Source organism: Natrix helvetica, assembly GCF_964273705.1.
Source record: "Natrix helvetica genome assembly, chromosome: 4".
Taxonomy (NCBI): Eukaryota; Metazoa; Chordata; class Lepidosauria; order Squamata; family Natricidae; genus Natrix; species Natrix helvetica.
Window position 1 is genome coordinate 161,224,525 of NC_138550.1, and position 19,581 is coordinate 161,244,105.

The window sequence follows — 19,581 nt, forward strand, 5'->3', positions numbered from 1 at the left end:
AGGAGGGAGGGAGGGAGGGAAGGAAGGAGGGAGGGGGAGGAGGAAGGAGGAGGAGGAGGGAGGGAGGGAAGAGGAAGAAGGAGGAGGAGGGAGGGAGGAAAGAGGAAGAAGAAGGAGGAGGAGGAGGAGGGAGGGAGGGAAGGGAGGGAGGGAGGAGGAGGAAGGAAGGAGGGAGGGAGGAGGAAGGAGGAGGAGGAGGAGGGAGGGTGGGAGGAGGAGGAAGAAGAAGGAGGAGGAGGGAGGGAGGGAAGGAAGAAGGAGGAGGAGGAGGGAGGGAAGGAAGGAAGGAAGGAGGGAGGGAGGAGGAGGGAGAGAGGGAAGGAAGGAAGGAAGGAAGGGAAAAGGAGGAAGAGTCAAGAGTAGGAAATGACAGCAAGATTGCACCAATTTCTTATGCTTTTGTACATGTGTTATTTTTATTTGATTAGATCTTTATTCTACCTTTATTACCTTATAAGGGGGTGAACATACATAATACTTCTTCCCCCTCCAACAACCCTGTGGGGTATATGGAGTTTAGCGAGAGTGATGGGCCCAAAACCACCCATCTGGCTTTCATGCCTAAGGGGGAACTAGAACTCCCAATCTCCCGGTTTCTAGCCTGGAGTCTTAACAACTAGACCATACTGGCTCTGATGAATCTCACATACATGAATGTGAGATTGGGATGGAGCAAATATTGTGATGGCGTTGGCACTGCATTCATGGTTTTGAGAGAATCATTGGATCCCAGAAATAGCTATGGCTCATCAACACTGTGTCAAAAGTCAAGATGGCGATCATGACAGTGTATCCAAAGCTGCCATCTTGACTTTTTTGACACAAACGCACACGCACACACACTTCCACATATGTCCCTGCTCTGGAAAGAAGAAATAAATGTTAAGACTACAGAATCTGTTTGGGGCAAAATGCTGTCTTCCTTTTAATCCAGCGCTCAGGATATTATCTAATGTTTTATCCTCAAATCACCCCATCCTTTTGAAGGGAAGGTCAGCCATCTTGCTTTTATTCAAGCCAAAGAAAAGCTAATGATTAGCCCAAAATACGGGACTGATAAAAAAAAAACGGAATCGAATTGCACGGTGGTGCAATTTTTTTTTCTCTTTTTTGCTTGACCTTAGCTTCACTTTGGGCTTTCAAAGCTTTGATAAAATCCAGGGACTATGGCAAATTGGTTTTAAATGCCACGGACAAAAAGAATGGACTGCCCAGGCAGTGGGAAGTTTGGCCTCCTAAAACAGAAGAATAAAAACTTCTTTTCTGTGCCATTTGAAAGTAAACCAATTAACTTCCATTTTTGCTTGAAATGGAAACCGGTAAAGTAATTACGGCATTGTAGCCGGGACATTTTGAGGAACAAAAAGCCAGTTTTTGACCCCTTTTCAAAAAGGAGGATGAGAAAATGAGAAAGGGACAGACAAAGTCTCTTCTGTAGGGCCTTGAAGAAGGGACATTTTAACTCAAAACAGCAAAATTCTTGTATTCAGGCTGGGTTGAAATTTCATGAACGTTTCAATGGACGGATTATAATTTTTTTCCAATCAAATTTTTATTTTTTATATTCTTTACACATATCAATGTGTGGTAACTGGGTAACGTACATTTCAATATACATAAACGTAGTCTTATTATTCCTAAATGTTACATTTCATTTCCATTATTTCATATTATTTATACATGCCTTTTATTATCATCCTTCCTTTCTGAACCGTCTTTCTATCCTTTTTGGATACATATTATGTTAATATATAATTAATATGTTAATTATATATCAACATATTAATATATAATTATTATTCCCCCCCACTATTTTCTATACCTATTTTAACTTCCCCCCTTTCATATCACTATAATATTCAAAGACGTTTATTCCACCTATTTTGTTCATATTTCCTTAGTTCCATCCTTCATTCTTCCATTATTCAATACAATACAATACAATAATACAATACAATAGCAGAGTTGGAAGAGACCTTAGAGGTCTTCTAGTCCAACCGCCTGCCTAGGCAGGAAACCCTATACCGTTTCAGACAAATAGCTATCCAACATCTTCTTAAAGACTTCCAGTGTTGGGGCATTCACAACCTCTGGAGGCAAGCTGTTCCACTGATTAATTGTTCTAACTGTCAGGAAATTTCTCCTCAGTTCTAAGTTGCTTCTCTCCTTGATTAGTTTCCACCCATTGCTTCTTGTTCTACCCTCAGGTGCCTTGGAGAATAGTTTGATTCCCTCTTCTTTGTGGCAACCCCTGAGATATTGGAAGACTGCTATCATGTCTCCCCTGGTCCTTCTTTCTCTTAAACATACCCAGTTCCTGCAACTGTTCTTCATATGTTTTAGCCTCCAATATTCAATATCTCCTTATATAGTTTTAGTATCAATCGCAATCATTTATACAGCTAGGGTATTTCTATTCATATTCTTTCCAGTTCTTCAATCCATACAATTCTACTATTAATACGTATGTTTAGATTAAAATATATTTATACATATTTCCTTAATCGCCTCAATGGACCTATTATTGTAAATCACCTAGGCGTAGAAGAGCTATGGGGTTGAAATATTCAAGATGGTTGGCTCATTTTGGCAAAAATCTGATCTTCTGTTTGTGAAGCTTGACATTGTTTGGATTGCCACAATGATGCGATCAACCAGGATACAGCTGGAAGGGACCTTGGAGGTCTTCTAGTCCAACCCCCTGCTCAAGATAGGTGGCAATCAAGTCTTTTCTTAAAAACCTCCAGTGATGATGCATCTACAACTTCTGGAGGCAAGCTGTTCCACTGGTTAATTATCTTTAATGTTAGGAAGTTTCTCCTTAATTCCAGGTTGCTTCTCTCCTTGATTAATCTCCTTCCATTGTTTCTTGTCTTGCCTTCTGATGCTTTGGAAAATAAGTTCATTTCCTCTTCTTTGTGGCAGCCCCTCAAATAATGGAACACTGCTATAATGCAGTGCATTAGTCCATCTTTGCTCTAGACTGTCTATACCCCAAATCCTGCAACCATTCTTCATATCTTTTAATGTCTCCAGGCCTTTAATCATCTTGTTTCCTCTTCTTTGCACTTTTTCCAAAGTCTCAACATCTTTTTTGTAACATGGTGACCAAAACTGGATGCAGCATTCCAGGTGTGACCTTACTAAGGCTTTATAATACATTTGCATTGTTATATTTTATTATTTTATTTATTTTTATTCTTCGCATTTCTAGACCGCCTCCTCTCCCAAAAAGGACTCGGGGCGGTGTACAGTCCACACAACAAATAACAAATACTAAATACAAATATAAATATAAATATACATATGGAGGAGGTTGAAAAATTTAAAAGAACTGTACAGAAGAATATGAATATGGTTCTAAAAGCCCTAAAAACAATTAAATTTAAAACCATACCCTTAAAATACCAGATGAGAATATATTCCAGGAGGTAACAGTTGTAACAGTTATAATTATGCCAGGCCAGCTAATCGAAACAGGTGAGTCTTCAATTTTTGTCGGAAGGAGCGGAAGTCTGTGGTGGTTCTAATATCGGGGGGGGGGGGGGAGGTCATTCCAGAGGGTTGGGCCCATCACAGAGAAGGCCCTATTCCTTGGCGCCACCCGCTGGCATTGCCTAGTGGACGGCACCTGGAGAAGCCCCTCCCTGTGAGAGCGGATTGGCCGCAGGGATGTTTGTATTTTCATTGGATCAGAAATTGTTTCTTGACTTGTTAACTTGCAGCACGAATGCAGAACATGCAGGATTCATGTTCAATGAATTCAATGAAGAATTATTTAGATCCAGTTCAAGGTTTTGGGTGCAGTTGATGATGGAAGAACTTGCCCCCCTTTTAGATATTTTGTAAGAAATATCCTTGTAAGAAAATAGAAGAAACTATAGGTAGCTGTTCTGACCCCTCCCCCCCCCACGCCCGTGAATAAACCACAACACAGGCTTGGCTGTTTGCCACTGTTTAATTAGTGAGATAACGAATCCTTTGGCTGAGGGCCCAGGCAACTCACGTTCAATAGATTAATTCTGCAGCAACCCAGATAATTCAATTGAAGCAACGCAGATAGTCCAAATGAACAGACACGGCTAGAATACACAGATAGATTTTCTTAACTACTAATTCGAATGGTTGTTTCCTGCAAATGTCCCCTCCCAACGGCTCACCTATAATCTCTCTTGGGAGGGGCCAATCCACAACCACCTGTGCTTAATCATCTTCTGGGAGTTTGCCTACGGAGTTGCTGCTTCCGTTTCTCAGCCCTTCTCAATCTAGCATCAGGGACAAACTGCCTTTGATCCTCCCCACTGCTCCATGCCTCAGGCGCCTCCTGGTGGCCAACCAGCTGTTAGGGTTCTAAATACCATGCAGAAATAAATCATTGTCCAAGGCAAAACATCCTTAAAGGTCCAGTTTATTCCGCAGGCAATTTAGCATGGCTATGGAAAATTTCAACTCTGAATTACATCCTCTAAGTTCACCCAGTTGAAAGTTCATGATCTCTCCCCACACCCACAAATCCAGCACATGTTCCAATCATCATCTTCCACGCTGGCATGTACACCCATCTTCTTCCGGCCAGGTGTCGAGATGCAAAGACAAAAGATGACCTTGGCTTCTACAAAAGAATGTCAACAATCCATTCTACAATCCTACTCCTTTCTATTTCCCCCTCCCAACTACTACACTATTGAAACAGCATAGAGAATTATTAAAAAGTGTGGCAGGCCAAAGATCCTAAAAAGAATATAATTACAGGCCTGACAGGCGGCCTCTCCTCAAAAGAAAAACGTTTCCTGCAAAGAGAATAACATAAAAGTTAATATAACAAAATTAACCACCTCTTCTCCACCCAGGGGAACCCCTTGACTTCTCGGGAAACTTCCCATTGAATTGCTTTACTAACTTCTCCACTTTTAGGTTCCCACTGTTCACCCAATTAGCTTCAGACCAAGGGTAACCCTTCCAATGCACTAAGTACTGTAAGCAACCCCTATTCAGCCTGAAATCTACAATTTTTTCCACCTCAGATTGGGTTTCCCCTTCCATCGCTAAAGGAGGAGATTGAGCTTGGGTGGATGCTCTTCTGTTAGACCCAATTACTGGTTTCAACAAGCTACAATGAAATTCTGGGTCAATTTCCCCTAGACTTCTGGGTAGACTGAGTTGAACTGTAACTGGGTTAACTATCTTCACTATTGGGAATGGACCTAGAAATTTTGGACCCAATTCCTTGCTAAGCATTTCTAATCTTATGTATTTGGTAGATACAAAAACATTGTCCCCCACACGGTAGGGGTTTTGGAGCGAGCGATGTTGATCATCTTGCTTCTGGTAGGCTTCTGCCGCAACTGCTAGAGCCTTCTTCGTATTCTCCCATCCTTTCTTTAGCATGTCCATCCATTCACTCAAAGACATGAAAGAAGGAGGTTCTCTAGGCAACTCAGGCATGGCAACAACTTCCATGCCACTGGTAATCTGGAAACCCGCTAATCTTCTGCTGCTGTGGACCGCATCGTTGTACGCCACTTCGGCGAAGGGTAGCAAGTCCGACCAGTTGTCGTGCTGATAGTCCACAAAACACCTGATGTATTGTTCCACCACCGCATTGGCTCCCTCTGCTGCGCCGTTCATGCTGGGATGAACCTCTGAGCTCAGTTCTTGTGTGGACCCAATGGATCTCAGGACCTCTCTCCAGAACTTGGCTGTGAACTGGACTCCGCGGTCTGAAATGATCCTCTTGGGTACTCCGTGCAGGCGATAAATGTGTTTCACAAACATTTTCGCTAATTCGTTTGCGGATGGCAATCCTGAGCAAGCAATGAAGTGTGCCTGCTTAGAAAACAAATCAATAACAGTCCATATTACTTTATGCCCACTGCTGTCTGGGAGTTCCATGATGAAGTCCATTGCGACCTCTTCCCATGGCCGTTTAGGGCTCTCTGCTGCAGGTGCTGTAGGTTCTGGGCTCTTGGATTCAATCATCCATGGCTGGCCTTGTTCCTCCTCCGAGGCCTCCCCCTTGGTAGGACTCTTCGTCACCTGAAGTTGAGGGTCCTCTTCCAGAGGTCAGTTGGGCATTTCCCCCTCCGAGGCCTCCCCCTTAGTTGGACTCTTTGTCACCTTCAGTTGGGGATCCTCCTCTGGAGATTGTTGGCCCTTTTCCTCTTCCGAGGCCTCCCCCTTGGTAGGACACTTTGTCACTTTAAGTTGGAGATCCTCTTCCCGAGGCTGTTGGCCCAGATGACTTTTCTGTGCGGGCATCTGGGGCCCTCTCTTAACCACCGTGGCAATTGGTACACACGTTTGTTCTTCGGCAATTCCCTCCTCCGAGGCCTCCCCCTTAGTTGGACTCTTTGTCACCTTAAGTTGGGGATCCTCCTCCGGAGAATGTCTGCCCTTTTCCTCTTCCGAGGCCTCCCCCTTGGTAGGACACTTCCTCACCTTAAGTTGGGGATCCTCTTCCAGAGGTTGTTGGCCCAGATGACTCTTCTGTGGTGGCATCTGGGACCCTCTCTTTACCGCCGTGGTGGTTGGTGCGCACGTTTGTGGCATTGGGGCTGGAGCCAAGCACTCTGACGCTCTGTGGCCAAGTTGACAACAATGGTGGCATTTAACTGGGCCCCACGAGGAATGGAACCTAGTTACATCTCTAAACTTAGGAACCGTTTCATCACACTGCCTTGCTCTCCAACTTGCAGCTGCCCCCTTGGAAAACCCTTCTTCCATGGTGGAGATTGCTTCTCTGTAGGAAGGTGGAGTAAGAACCTTTTGGGGCATTGCAGATGCACCTTGTTCCGCTTCCCATCTTGCAGGCCTGGCTTTGGTAATCCCTTCTTCCATGTTGGTGATTGCTACTCTGTAGGAAGGTGGGGTAAGAACCACTTGGGGCCTTGCAGGCACACATTTTCCCGCCATCCACAATGCAGGCCTCTGTTTGGTAATCCCTTCTTCCATGGAGATTTCTTCTCTGTAGGAAGGTCTGTAAGAACCTTTTTGGGCCTTGCAGGGGAGACTGGAACCGGTGGGGAGGTCAATCCCTCGGTTGGCCACTGCCCAGCTTTCTGCCATGGTGCCATCTGCTGAGGGAGGGCAGGTGCCCACTGGCATCCCTCCCATCCATGACCTGGGGTTAAGACCCATCCCGGGGTTGCCTGCTTCACAGGTTGCAGCTCAACCAATGATGGCTGGCTAAGGGGTTTTACATGCCAAGGACCCTCCTGCTGGCTTGGAGGAGTTATGGGCCAAGTAGGTGCCCTTTGCTGGCTTGGATGAGTTATAGGCCAAGTAGGTGCCCTCTGCTGGCTTGGAGCATTTCCCCATGCTGATGGCAAAGGAGTTGGTAAGTAGCATCTCTTCCATCCAAGTCCTGGGAGGAAAGCAGTGGTGGGTTCCTGCCGGATTGCACCGGATCGCGCGCGCTCCCTTTCAGCGCTCCACCTGGCTCGCGCGCTCCCTTTCAGCGCTCCACCTGGCTCGCGCGCTCCCTTCCGGCGCTAAAACCGGAAGTACAGTCTTGCCCTGCCCCTGGCGAAGCAACGACGCCTGCCTGCGCTCCACCAGCTCGGCTGGGAACGCAGATGTTTCCTCAGCGGAGTGGAGCGCCTGAAAAGTCTTTTCAGGCGCTCCACTCCGCTGAGGAAACATCTGCGTTCCCAGCCGAGCTGGTGGAGCGCAGGCAGGCGTCGTTGCTTCGCCAGTGGCGGGGCAAGACTGTACTTCCGGTTTTAGCGCCGGAAGGGAGCGCGTGAGCCAGGTGGAGCGCTGAAAGGGAGTGCGCGAGCCAGGTGGAGCGCTGAAAGGGAGCGCGCGCGATCCGGTGCGATCCAGCAGGAACCCACCACTGGAGGAAAGCCCAATTTACTGCCCAATTTGCTTCATTTACTGGTTGCAGCCCCATTTGTGGTGGCTTGCAAGTGACAGATGCTGGAAAAATTCCTTCTTCCTGCCTCCTTTGAAATTCCCATTTTGAAAGGGAATCCTTCTCCCAGCTAGTTGCAGGGTGACAAGCCATTTCATTTATTGCCGTCTGGAAGGAGCCCAAACCTCTGTTCTAGGTTTTTTTTTCCCAAGCCTTGTTTCCAAGCTGGGGGGAAGGAGGGGGAGCATGCACTCACAATTTGCTGAAGAAATATTTCTGCGACCTTCCTTCGTCTTGTCGTGTCTCCTCCTGCATTCCTCCTGATGCAATTAAACTGGAAGCAGCATTCCATTGCCTTTGAAGTTCTGCACTCAGCTTCTTATCACCAAAAGCTTCTCATTTATCCTTCGCTGATATTTACGCTGTCCCGGTCAGCGTTGGGAATGCCGAGACCCCCATCACCAGCCCCCCCTGCGAGGGGGGTGCTAGTGAATTATTTTGAGAGAGAGAGTTGAAATAAGGTTAGGGTTCTAAATACCATGCAGAAATAAATCATTGTCCAAGGCAAAACATCCTTAAAGGTCCAATTTATTCCGCAGGCAATTTAGCACGGCTATGGAAAATTTCAACTCTGAATTACATCCTCTAAGTTCACCCAGTTGAAAGTTCATGATCTCTCCCCACACCCACAAATCCATCACATGTTCCAATCATCATCTTCCACGCTGGCATGTACACCCATCTTCTTCCGGCCAGGTGTCGAGATGCAAAGACAAAAGATGACCTTGGCTTCTACAAAAGAATGTCAACAATCCATTCTACAATCCTACTCCTTTCTATTCCCCCCTCCCAACTACTACACTATTGAAACAGCATAGAGAATTATTAAAAAGTGTGGCAGGCCAGAGATCCTAAAAAGAATATAATTACAGGCCTGACACCAGCCCCTCTGGTCCCTGCTCTGGGTCTGAGCCCTGCACAGGGTCCTCCACATCGTCCAGGGCAGACTCACATGGTTCCTCACTATCCGAGTCCATCAGCAGCTCAACCGGATTCTGCTGGGCCACAACAAGTAGCTTAGGGCTGAACCAGAGGTGGTATTCAGCCGGTTTTCTCCGGTTCAGATGAACTGGTAGCGGCGACTGCAGGAGGCTCTGCCAACCCACCCCGACGTAATGCACGAGCACTGCACATGTGCAGAAGGTGGTGCGCATGCGCAGACACAGCATATGTGAATGAAGCAAGTGCACGCATGAGCATGCTCACATTTGCAAATGGGTAGGGAAAGTAAGTGAATCCCATCGCTGGGCTGAACTGTGGAGACTTTGATATATGAAACAACAAACCTTGGTTATTTCGTTGCCCAATTAATGTTGGGAAGGGAGGGAGAAATGAAAGAAGGAAAGGAGGGAGGGAGGGGGAGGGCGGGAGGAAAGGATGGAGGGAGGGAGGGAGGAAGGGAGAGGGAGGAAGTGAAGGAGGAAGGAGGGAAGGGAGAGAGGGGGAGGGAAGGAGGGAGGGAAGGAGGGAAGGGAAGGAAGGAAGTTTCATTACCCAACTAGGGTAACATCTTGACAACTGATGATGTTACATAGTTGGGTAATGAAATGTCTGCAAGAAAACAAACACATTCAGAAAGCATCAAAGACTCCACAAAAAAGTATCTGCAGTATGCTAAAAAGGAGCAGAGTTTCAGTCACGAGGTCATGGATGGTTTGGACATCTCCATAGCCAGCAGCCCCCCTTGTCTACATGGTAACTGACTCTATGTAGAAACTCCTGTTTTTCAATTATTCCCTCCCATCCACTGGTCTTTAACCAACCTATGTTGTAATTTAGGGAACTGATCCTTCATGGATTTATGCTACCTTTTTTTTACACCATGAAGATGTGGTGGGACATAATCTGGAAGTGTAGGAGGGAGGGGCTCCCCCCCCACAGAGGACAAAGAGTTCACAGAATATATTATTTTCCAAGGCACCTGAGGACAGAACAAGAAGCAAAGTGGGGAAACTAATCAAGGAGAGAAACAACTTAGAACTGAGGAGAAATTTCCTGACAGTTAGAACAATGAATCAGTGGAACAGAAGTTGCCTCCAGAAGTTGTGAATGCCCCAACACTGGAAGTCTTTAAGAAGATGTTGGATAGCCATTTGTCTGAAACGGTATAGGGTTTCCTGCCTAGGCAGGGGGTTGGACTAGAAGGCCTCCAAGGTCCCTTCCAACTCTGCTATTGTATTGTATTATTGTACATCTAAAACTTATATAGGTAAATGCTTTAATCTGGCAAGATTCTGTTTGCAGGTCAACAATCCCTCAGAAATAACTCCCTGTGTCATCCTTGGCTTTTGGGGGGTCTGACAATTTCAGTGTTTTTCAATCTTTCTCAACCTGGCAACTTTAAGACGTGTGCCTTTGTCTCTTTGTTGCATAGGTCTTTCCCCAGAATGCCATCACCACTGTTACTACCACATCACCCCAGGGCATCTCTTCAGTGACCGAAGTCTACACACGAACACAGTACTGTAAATGGCCATGCGAATGTTCAACAACGACACCTCTGTGTCCCTCCGGGGTCAGTCTGCTCACAGATGGATGTGAGTGTTGCAAGATGTGCGCCAAGCAAATCGGGGAGAAGTGCACCGAGTTGGACATCTGTGACTCTCACAGGGGGCTGTACTGTGACTACAGCAGAGACGCACCTAGGTACGAAATAGGAGTGTGCGCACGTAAGTGAAGTGAATACCTTTGTTTTGTTTTGAAAAGGCAAAGTGTTGGCTCACGTACGAATCCAGTTCTGCTACTCCTTCTTTTGGGAAGCGGCTCTGTGCAATAGCTCATCTGTCGCCTCCTTTTCTGCCTTTGTTTTGTTCTTCTAAACTCCTAAGCTACATCAAGAAAGGGAGCAGGATCAAGATCACATAAAGTATTAGCACTTACCGTATTTTTCAGAGTATAAGACGCATCGGAGTATAAGACGCACCAAGATTTTGAAGAGGCAAATTAAAAAAAAAAATCTTGGCATTCTGCAGACCTCCCCAAAACGGCCCATTTTTCACGAAAATGGGTCCATTTTTTTTGTCAAAAAAGGGCATGCATAGCCTTTAGGAGGCTTGTAGAGTACTCCTGGAGACTGGGGGGCAGGGGGGAGGAAACAAGCAAAAAAAGACCGATTTTCCACTCGTTTTTGCCCGCCTCAGCCCCCAGGAGTACTCTGGAAGCCTTTGGTGAAGGGGCGGGGTTTCAGGAGGCCAGAAATGCTGTATTCAGTGTATAAGACGCAGCCAGATTTTCACCCTCTTTTTTGAGGGGAAAAAGGTGCGTCTTATACTCTGAAAAATATGGTACATTCTAAAAAGACTGTAGTTTAAAAGGAAGCAAATCGATTGGCCGTTTCAAGTCGGCTTCTTTTCCAGTAAAAGCCGAGATCGTGCAGGGGGAAGAGAAATCCTCCTTCTTAACTGGGGGTTCTACTTAAACCTTTTCAGGCAGCAAAAACCTATTTATGAAGGGAAAACAACATGCCCACAATTTCTGATCGAGAATTTTTTCTGATGTCTGCTAAGTTCCACAACTGGGAACACAACCTTGCACAACCCTATCTCATACTCTGAAAAATACGGTATTTATACTACACTGGTAAGACCATACTTGCAATACTTTGTCCAGTTTATTTAATTTTAATAATTAATTTAATAATTACTAGTCAATCTAGTCCTGATGTCAGCAACCTGCAGCTCTGGAGCTGCATATGGCTCTTTCATCCCTCTGCTGCGGCTCCCTATTGCTCAAAATATGCTTCACAACCACCAATGTGTGATACCTGTCGGCACACAATTGATTGAGCTTTTCCGCTCTCACAGAGAGGGACTCCTCCAGGTACCTTCCGCTAAGCAATGCGGGCGGGCGGTGCCCAGGAGTAGGGCCTTCTCTGTGATGGGCCCAACCCTCTGGAACGACCTCCCCCCCCCCGATATTAGAACTACCGTTGATCTCCGCTCCTTCCGTAAGAAACTCAAGACCCATCTGTTCCGACTAGCCGGCCTGGCCCATTTGTAATCATAAGTAACATCTATTACTGACCTTCCTGGATGGCTTTTTAAATTTTAAATTTTGGGGTTTTAAAATTGGTTTTTAGATTGTTTTTAACTATTAATTAGTTTGGGCTAATATACAGACTGTATGTTTACGTTGTTTGTCTGGGTTTTCGTGTTGTGCTTTGTTGTTTTTATATATGCGATGTCTGTACACCGCCCGGAGTCCCTGAGGGGAGAGGGGGCGGTTTATAAATGTAATAAACTCAAACTCAAACCCCGTAGGTCAACCATGGATAAATGCAAGAAAAGGACAGTTTCAGAAGAAAACAGAATGTTTAATTCAACTACATATGATAATTTTGTGCCCACTCAGGAAATAGTCGGGCATGGGAAGGATTTTGTGTTTTGTTTTCTGTGGGAAACGGATCCAAATGGCTCTTTGAGTGTTTAAGGTTGCCGACCCCTGATCTAGTCCAACCTCTTGCTCAAGCATGAGATATGAATGCGAGCGTGCTCACAATTGCGAACTGGTAGGGAAGGTAAGTGAACCCCAACTCTGGATGGGTGGCATATAAGTTTAGTAAATAAATAATATTATACTCCTTCCATGGATAAAGCATCTCCCTGCCATTCATTAAAACTGCCACATCATAATTCAGCCTTTTTCAGGAGCCTGCACAAAGATGTAGCTGTGTTAATGAACTCGACCATGAAAGCAGGGCTGTTTTAATGCGACTTTTTAAAACAGCTGCAGCTTTTTTCCAGATTCACGTGCAGGTGTTGTGCCTGTTATACGCCACTACATCTGAATTATGTTTACTTCAATAATATATTATGCTTTTTTTTAATCCATTTTTAAACATAAAAGACAACATTAAAAAATGTTCATCCATTACATAATTAATAATATATTATGCTTCATTATGGTGATCATGAATGTGAGTGGTGTGGTGTCCTGGAGGTGGAGCTCTTGCCTCACAATCAGGAGATTGTGTGTTCAATCCTAGGTAGAGGCAGATATTTATCTCTCTGGGCACAATGAGAATATAACTGCTGAACAAAACTCCGCATTGGCAACAGGAAGGGCATCTGGCCAGTAAATACTCGGCTCCATACAGTTGCTTTGACTCCACCCCGCAGGGGATTAAAGGGTCATTAAACAGCAAAGAAGAAGACGATGGTTTTTATGAATGAAATTTATTAACACCTAAAAGCACAAAGCTTACTAGACAGAGTGTGTTTCCTAGCAAGCCAAAGCATCGTCCTTCTCATCGACCTTTTGCTGACGCTCCTTGTTGTCCTTGTAGAAATGGTCGGCGTGGGCTGTCTTCTCAATGGAATCAGGTACAGCAACGGGGAGAGCTTCCAGCCCAATTGCAAATATAACTGCATCTGCCTCAACGGGGCTGTAGGTTGTATCCCCCTGTGTATTGATTCCAAGCCACCCCTCGTTTGGTGTCCAAACCCGAAGCTGATTAAGGTCAAGGGCGAATGCTGTGAAGAATGGGTCTGCGACTATTCAAAGAAACCCAGGAAGACATCTGCACGGCATATCTCTTCGGCAGGTAAGGCGGGGCGAGGGAAGCCAAGCAACGAGCACAGGAAACTGGCTCGAAGTTTGGATGTGCTTGTCGACCGTGGCAACGTGAGGAGGGGTGGACTTCAACTCCCAGAATTCCACCCCTCTTCACACCGCCAGGGTTGAGAAATACTGTCACAAAGTATAGAGTCTTAGGCTGCGTAGAAAGTGAGAATGGGTTGGTTGCAATTCATCACATTGTGAGAACTCAGACCTTGTTGTAGCACCTTTGGTGACCCAGATGATGCCATTAATCCTTTGTAACAGCAATAGCAATAGCACTTAGACTGACTGTATTTTTGGGTGTATAAGACGCACTGGAGTATAAGACGCACCGTGATTTTGAAGTGGTAAATTAAAAGTCGAACATCATACCAAGAGCCTCTGAAATGCTGAAGTGCTAGGTGCAAGGGTCAGCTTTCACGATCCCTCCCTCGGTCCCTCCCCCGTCCCAGAGGTTTTGCACTCTGCAGGCCTCCCAAACCCTCTGCATGCCTTGTTTTTTAAAAAAATAGGCCATGCAGAGCTTGGGGAGGCTTGTATAGTGCTCCTGAGGGCTGGGGTGTGTGTGGCAAAAACAAGCAAAAAATGGGCCGTTTTTTGCAAAAAAAAAAAAAGGGGGGGCATGCAGAGGTTTTGGGAGGCGTGGGAGGCTTGTAGAATGCTCCTGGGGCTGGGGGGGGGGGGCAAAAACGCGATCATTTTTGCCCTCCCCAGCGCCCAGGAAACCTCCCAAATCCTCTGCATGTCCATTTTTGCAAAGGGGGCGGGGTTTCAGTAGGCCAAAAGTGTTGCATTCAGTGTATAAGACGCACCCAGATTTTCACCCTCTTTTTGGGGGAGAAAAAGGTGTGCTTTATACTCCGAAAAATACAGTATATACCGCTTTATAGTGCTTTAAGTGGTTTACAGAGCCCCCAACAATTTGGTTGGGTCCTTATTTTATCCACCTTGGAAGGATGGAAGGCTGAGTCAACCTTGAGCCTGGTGAGATTTGAAGCGCCAAATTGAAAGCAGCTGGCAGTCAGCGGAAGTAGCCTGCAGTACTGCACTCTAACCACTGCGCCACCAAGGCTCATGTAAGGTTTCTTTGTTTGGGAAAAGCCCGGCACATGAATTTAACAGCTGTATGTTGTTAATCAGGGTGTGAGTAATCAAAACAGGGCTGTTTTAAGCATCGAACTGGATGGGTTGACCTTGGGCTAGCTGCTCTCTCCCAGGAGTAGGAACAACTCTATGGCAAATCACTTCTGAGAAAATTTGCCAAGATGGCTGCATGGACTTGTCCAAGCAGACCACGAGTCAGAACCAGAGATGGTATTCAGCCAGTTCTCTCTGCTTTGGGCGAACTGGTAGTGGCAGCTATGGGAGGCCCTGCCCCCCCCCCCCATGTAATGTGTGACCTTCTGCACATGCGCGTGCTCACATTTGCGAACCGATAGGGAAGGTAAGTGAATCCCATCACTGGTCAGAATTGTCTTGAAGGCTTACAGAAAAAAGAGTGTAGCCATGTGTCATGATGTGCGAAGTTTCTTCGTAAGACCAAAGGTGCTTTTTCCAAAAGGCAACTGGAGTTTCTTTGCTTTTGCTTGAAGACATTTCGCTTCTCATCCAGGAAGCTTCTTCAGTTCTGAGATCCAGGTCATGGTTGTCCCAAAGGTGCTTTTTCCAAAGGCAACTGTGCTTTCTTTGTTGTTGCTTGCTTTTGCTTCTTATCCAAGAAAGCTTTTCAGTTCTTCGATGAGAAGCGAAAGGTCTTCACGCAAAAAGGAAGTCCAGTTGCCTCCTGGAAAAAAAAAAACACCTTTGCGACAACCATGCCCCGAATGACTGAGGTTCTTGTAGACCTTCTCATCATAAGACCGGTAACAAAACTTCAGCTAATCTCATCAATGCCTTTGCTTCTCAGTTTATGGAGGAGAAATTGAAACGTGGCAGAAGAACTGTATCCTGCAAACATCTCCCTGGAGCCCTTGTTCCAAGACTTGTGGAATGGGCATTTCCACCAGGATCTCAAATGATAACGCCCAGTGCCGGTTTATGAAAGAAAGTCAGCTTTGCAATCTGCGCCCATGCGAGGTGGACCTCACCAAGCACATCAAGGTACCTCCTATGTAAGACTAGGTCAATTGGGGGAATCACATGCAACTTTTTGGAGAGGAGAGGTCAGGGCTGCAGTGGGAGTTTGATCAGGGTTGGAAAACCTCCCCCCTCCATGGGAAAGGTGGAGGAATCTGAAGGGACCCTGGAGGTCTTCTAGTCCAACACCCAGCTCAAGCAGGAAACTCTATATCAGTGATGGCTAACCTTTTTCTCGTTGCTTGCTAAAAGTGTGCATGCATGCGACAAAGGGAATGCGTGTCTGCACCCATAATGCAATGCATGCATGCAACTCCCTTGCATCCCTCTGCGCATGTGCGTGCAAACCCCCCATGCTCCCCTCCACACATGCATGCATGAACCCCTGCACCCCATTTTGGGTCTAGTAGGCCTCCCTGCAGCCTCCTGGGAGCAAAAGCAGGCCAAGGGGGGCATGCCCCCCGCATGCATGCGTGACCCCCACCCCTGTATATGAATGCATGATCCCGCCCCCATGCATGCACGTGTGACCCCCTCCTCGTGCATGTGCCCATGTCTCCTGCATGCACCCCCCCATGCATACACAGCAGGGACCCAAAAATCAGTGGCGCAGTGGAGTTGAGCTAGGGATACGGCTCATGTGGTCATTGTGTCAGCTGTGGCCCTATACCATGTCAGACAAATAGCAAGAATAATAAAACTTATATACTGCTCCATGGTGCTTTACATCTGTGGTCTACAACCCGTGATCCATGGACTGGCACTGGTCTGCGGCATGCCAGAAACCACTCCCTGCAAACAAGTAAAGCCCATCCGTGAGATGCAGGCAGCACATGAAACCATGCCCCCTCCAGTCTGTGGAAGAACCTCTCTCCATGGAACCGGTCCCTGGGGCCCAAAAGGTTGGGGGGCCACTGCTTTACAGACCACTCTGAGCGGTCAACGTATTGCCCCCAACAATCTGGATCCTCATTTTATGGACCTCAGAAGGATGGAAGGCTGAGTCAACCTCAAACGGTTGTCCAATCTTGCCTTCAAAACCTCCAGTGTTGGAGCTTCTGGAGGCAAGTTGTTCCACTGGTTAATTGTTCTCACTGTTGGGAAATTCCTCCTTAGTTCTAGGTTGCCTCTCTCCTTGATCAGTTTCCAGCCATCGCTTCTTGTCCTGCCCTCAGGTGCTTTGGAGAATAGCCTGAGCCCTTTTTTTCTTTTTGTGGCAGCCTCTGAGATATCAGAACGCTGCTATCCTATCACCCCTAATGCTTCTTTTCTCTAGACTAGACACACTCAATGGCTGCAACATAAATTTGGGGCTCTGTTGTGGCCGAAGGCTGTCTTTTTGTTTTCTTTTTTAACACTGGAAGTCTTTAAGAAGAGATTGGATAACCATTTGTCTGAAGTGGTGTAGGGTTTCCTGCCTAAGGAGGGGGTTGGGCTAGAAGACCTCCAAGGTCCCTTCCAACTCTGTTATCGCATTGTATTGTATTGTACTGTATTATATTGTATTATACTCTCTTCTCTTGTCTTCTATGTTCTGTTCTATTCTATTCTATGTTCTATTCTCTTCCGTGTTCTGTTCTATTCTATTCTTTTTTTCTTTTCTGTTGTTCTTTCTTCTCTTCTCTTCTCTTCTCTTTTCCTTTCCTTTCCTGTTCTGTTTTCTGTTCTGTGTTGTTTTGTTCCGTTCTATTCCGTTCCTCTATTCTATTCTATTCTATTCTATTCTATTCTATTCTATTCTATTCTATTCTATTCTATTCTATCATCTTTAAAGCGCTCCATGGCACTAGGTATTTGCGGGATCGCATCCTGCCCCATACATCCCTGCGGCCGATTCGCTCTCACAGGGAGGGACTCCTCCGGGTGCCGTCCACTAGGCAGTGCCAGCGGGCGACGCCCAGGAGTAGGGCCTTCTCTGTGATGGGCCCGACCCTCTGGAATGACCTCCCCCCCGATATTAGAATAACCACCGATCTCCGCTCCTTCCGCAAGAAGCTTAAGACCCACCTGTTCAACTTAGCTGGCCTGGCCTAACCGTAGTTTTAATCCTTCTAGCCTGTATTTTAAATTTTTAGGGGTAGGTTTTTAGGTTGTTTTTAATTTTTATCATACTGTACAGCCTAGTATTTAATTTGATTTTATGGGTATCTAAGAGTATTTAATTTTGTATACTGTTTTTTATTGTGTTGTCTGTACACCGCCCCGAGTCCCTTCGGGGAGAGGGGGCGGTCTATAAATTTAATAAATATAAATATATATTCTCCTCTCCTCTATTCTATTCCATTCTCCTCTATTCTATTGTCCTCTCCTCTCCTCTCCTCTCTTCCATTCCATTCCATTCCCCTCTCCTCTTCACTCCTCTCCTCTCCTCTCCTCTCCGCTATTCCCTTTTAGTCAACCTTGGTCCGTTTTGGTCAACTTGATCAAATTTGCACCATGTATGATTAATTCTCTTTGTGCCTCTTTCTCCCCTTCTTGTAGCCTGGGAAGAAATGCTTGGCAGTGTACAGAGGGGAGGCTCCCATGAACTACACGCTCTCTGGGTGCACAAGTAAGATCCTCTACAGGCCCAAGTACTGCGGCCTGTGTCTGGATGAGCGTTGCTGTAGCCCGTACAAATCAAAGACCATTGAAGTCAACTTCCACTGTCCGGATGGGACTGACTTTTCCAGAAAAATCATGTGGATTATTGCCTGTTTCTGCAACCTGAGTTGCAAGAACCCCAACGACATCTTTGCTGACTTAGCTCATTATCACGATTACTCTGAAATTGCTAATTAACTTGATAGGAGTTGATGGGAGGGAGGGAGGGAGGGAGAGGAGAAGAACAAGAGGGAAAACAAGGTGCCGTGACCTACAATGTATTACTACTCTGATTTTACAGAGGGTTAAAAATTAATAAAAGGTAGTTGTTGTTGGTGTTGTTGCCATTGCAATTGTTTCACCTGGGGCAGGTGAGAAGGACGCTCCCAGCAGGCCTTGTTGATCTGTCTGTGTATGTTCCAGCATAACTGTGCAACGCCTCAAGCAACTTGATACACAGATCACAGGGGGATTTTCTACCCCTGCAAAACCCCAACCTGCATTTCTGAGCCGTGCATAAAGGAGGGGGCGATGCTAGGACACTGCTTCCCTGAACAGCAGGGGTGTCAAATTCAAAGCCCAAGGGCCAGATTTGGCCCACCGGGTGCTTAGATCTGGCCTGTGGGGCCTAGATCTAGAAACAGCAAAAGACTGGCCCATGGTGCCTCTGTTGGCGAAAATGGGCTCCCCGAGCTCCGTTTTTGGCTGCAACAGCCTCCTGCATTCTTCTGCATGCAGCCCTCCCGAGCTCCGTTTTCCTTGGCAGAGGGTTGCAGGAGGCTGTTGCAGCTGAAAACGGAGCTCAGCAGCCCATTTTCGCTGGCAGAGTGCTCAAGTCACCACAGAAGCCCACGACAAGAGTCACATCGAGCTGGTCACACACCCCTGGCCATCCCCCGTCCCTCCCCAAGGTCAAACACAATGAAATCAAGTTTGATACCCCTGCTGAATAGCTAAGAAATGGTCTTTTTCAACTTGAAGATGGCAAGGCTGCCTTGGGAATTCTGGGAGACCGGTTTCCCCAAACTTTTTTTCCCCACCGGGGACGTTTCATGGATGGGAATTTCTCCACAGACCAGGGGGGGCAGGGAGAAGATAGTTTTGCACGCAACCGAGATCCCGTACATGGGCAGATGAAGTTTCATTCACTTGCTCACCCGCAGCTGTGTGGCCCGGTTCCTAACAGGCCATGGACCAGTACCAATCTGCGGCGCTGGGCTTTGGGACCACTGTTGTCGAAGCCTTTAAAGTCGACAACCAACTGGTTCCCCCCCAGAAAGGGCGTGTTTTCGAGTGGCAAAGACGAATCAGTGGACAGGGTGACCATGTCTTCAAGGCTACTAACCTCACATGCTGGGAATTGGCAAGTCACCAATTGATGCTCAAGTTTCATGTGCCCCAAGTTGTTCAGAGGCCAATTTATAGCTATCTAAGCTCCTTTTTATCCT

At 46.5% G+C, this 19,581-nt stretch overlaps 1 protein-coding gene across 1 annotated transcript in view; it reads left to right on the forward strand.

Moving 5' to 3' along the window:
* CCN4 (cellular communication network factor 4) overlaps positions 1 to 18,377 on the forward strand; it is a 65,374-nt gene extending 46,997 nt beyond the window's left edge. Inside the window, exons 3-6 of the mRNA XM_081952585.1 lie at positions 10,290 to 10,584; positions 13,200 to 13,457; positions 15,381 to 15,574; positions 18,032 to 18,377. Of these exons, the coding sequence (XP_081808711.1) occupies positions 10,290 to 10,584; positions 13,200 to 13,457; positions 15,381 to 15,574; positions 18,032 to 18,331 (1,047 nt within the window). The 3' untranslated portion in view covers positions 18,332 to 18,377. The remainder of the gene's footprint in view (positions 1 to 10,289; positions 10,585 to 13,199; positions 13,458 to 15,380; positions 15,575 to 18,031) is intronic.
* Positions 18,378 to 19,581: the final 1,204 nt, after the last annotated feature.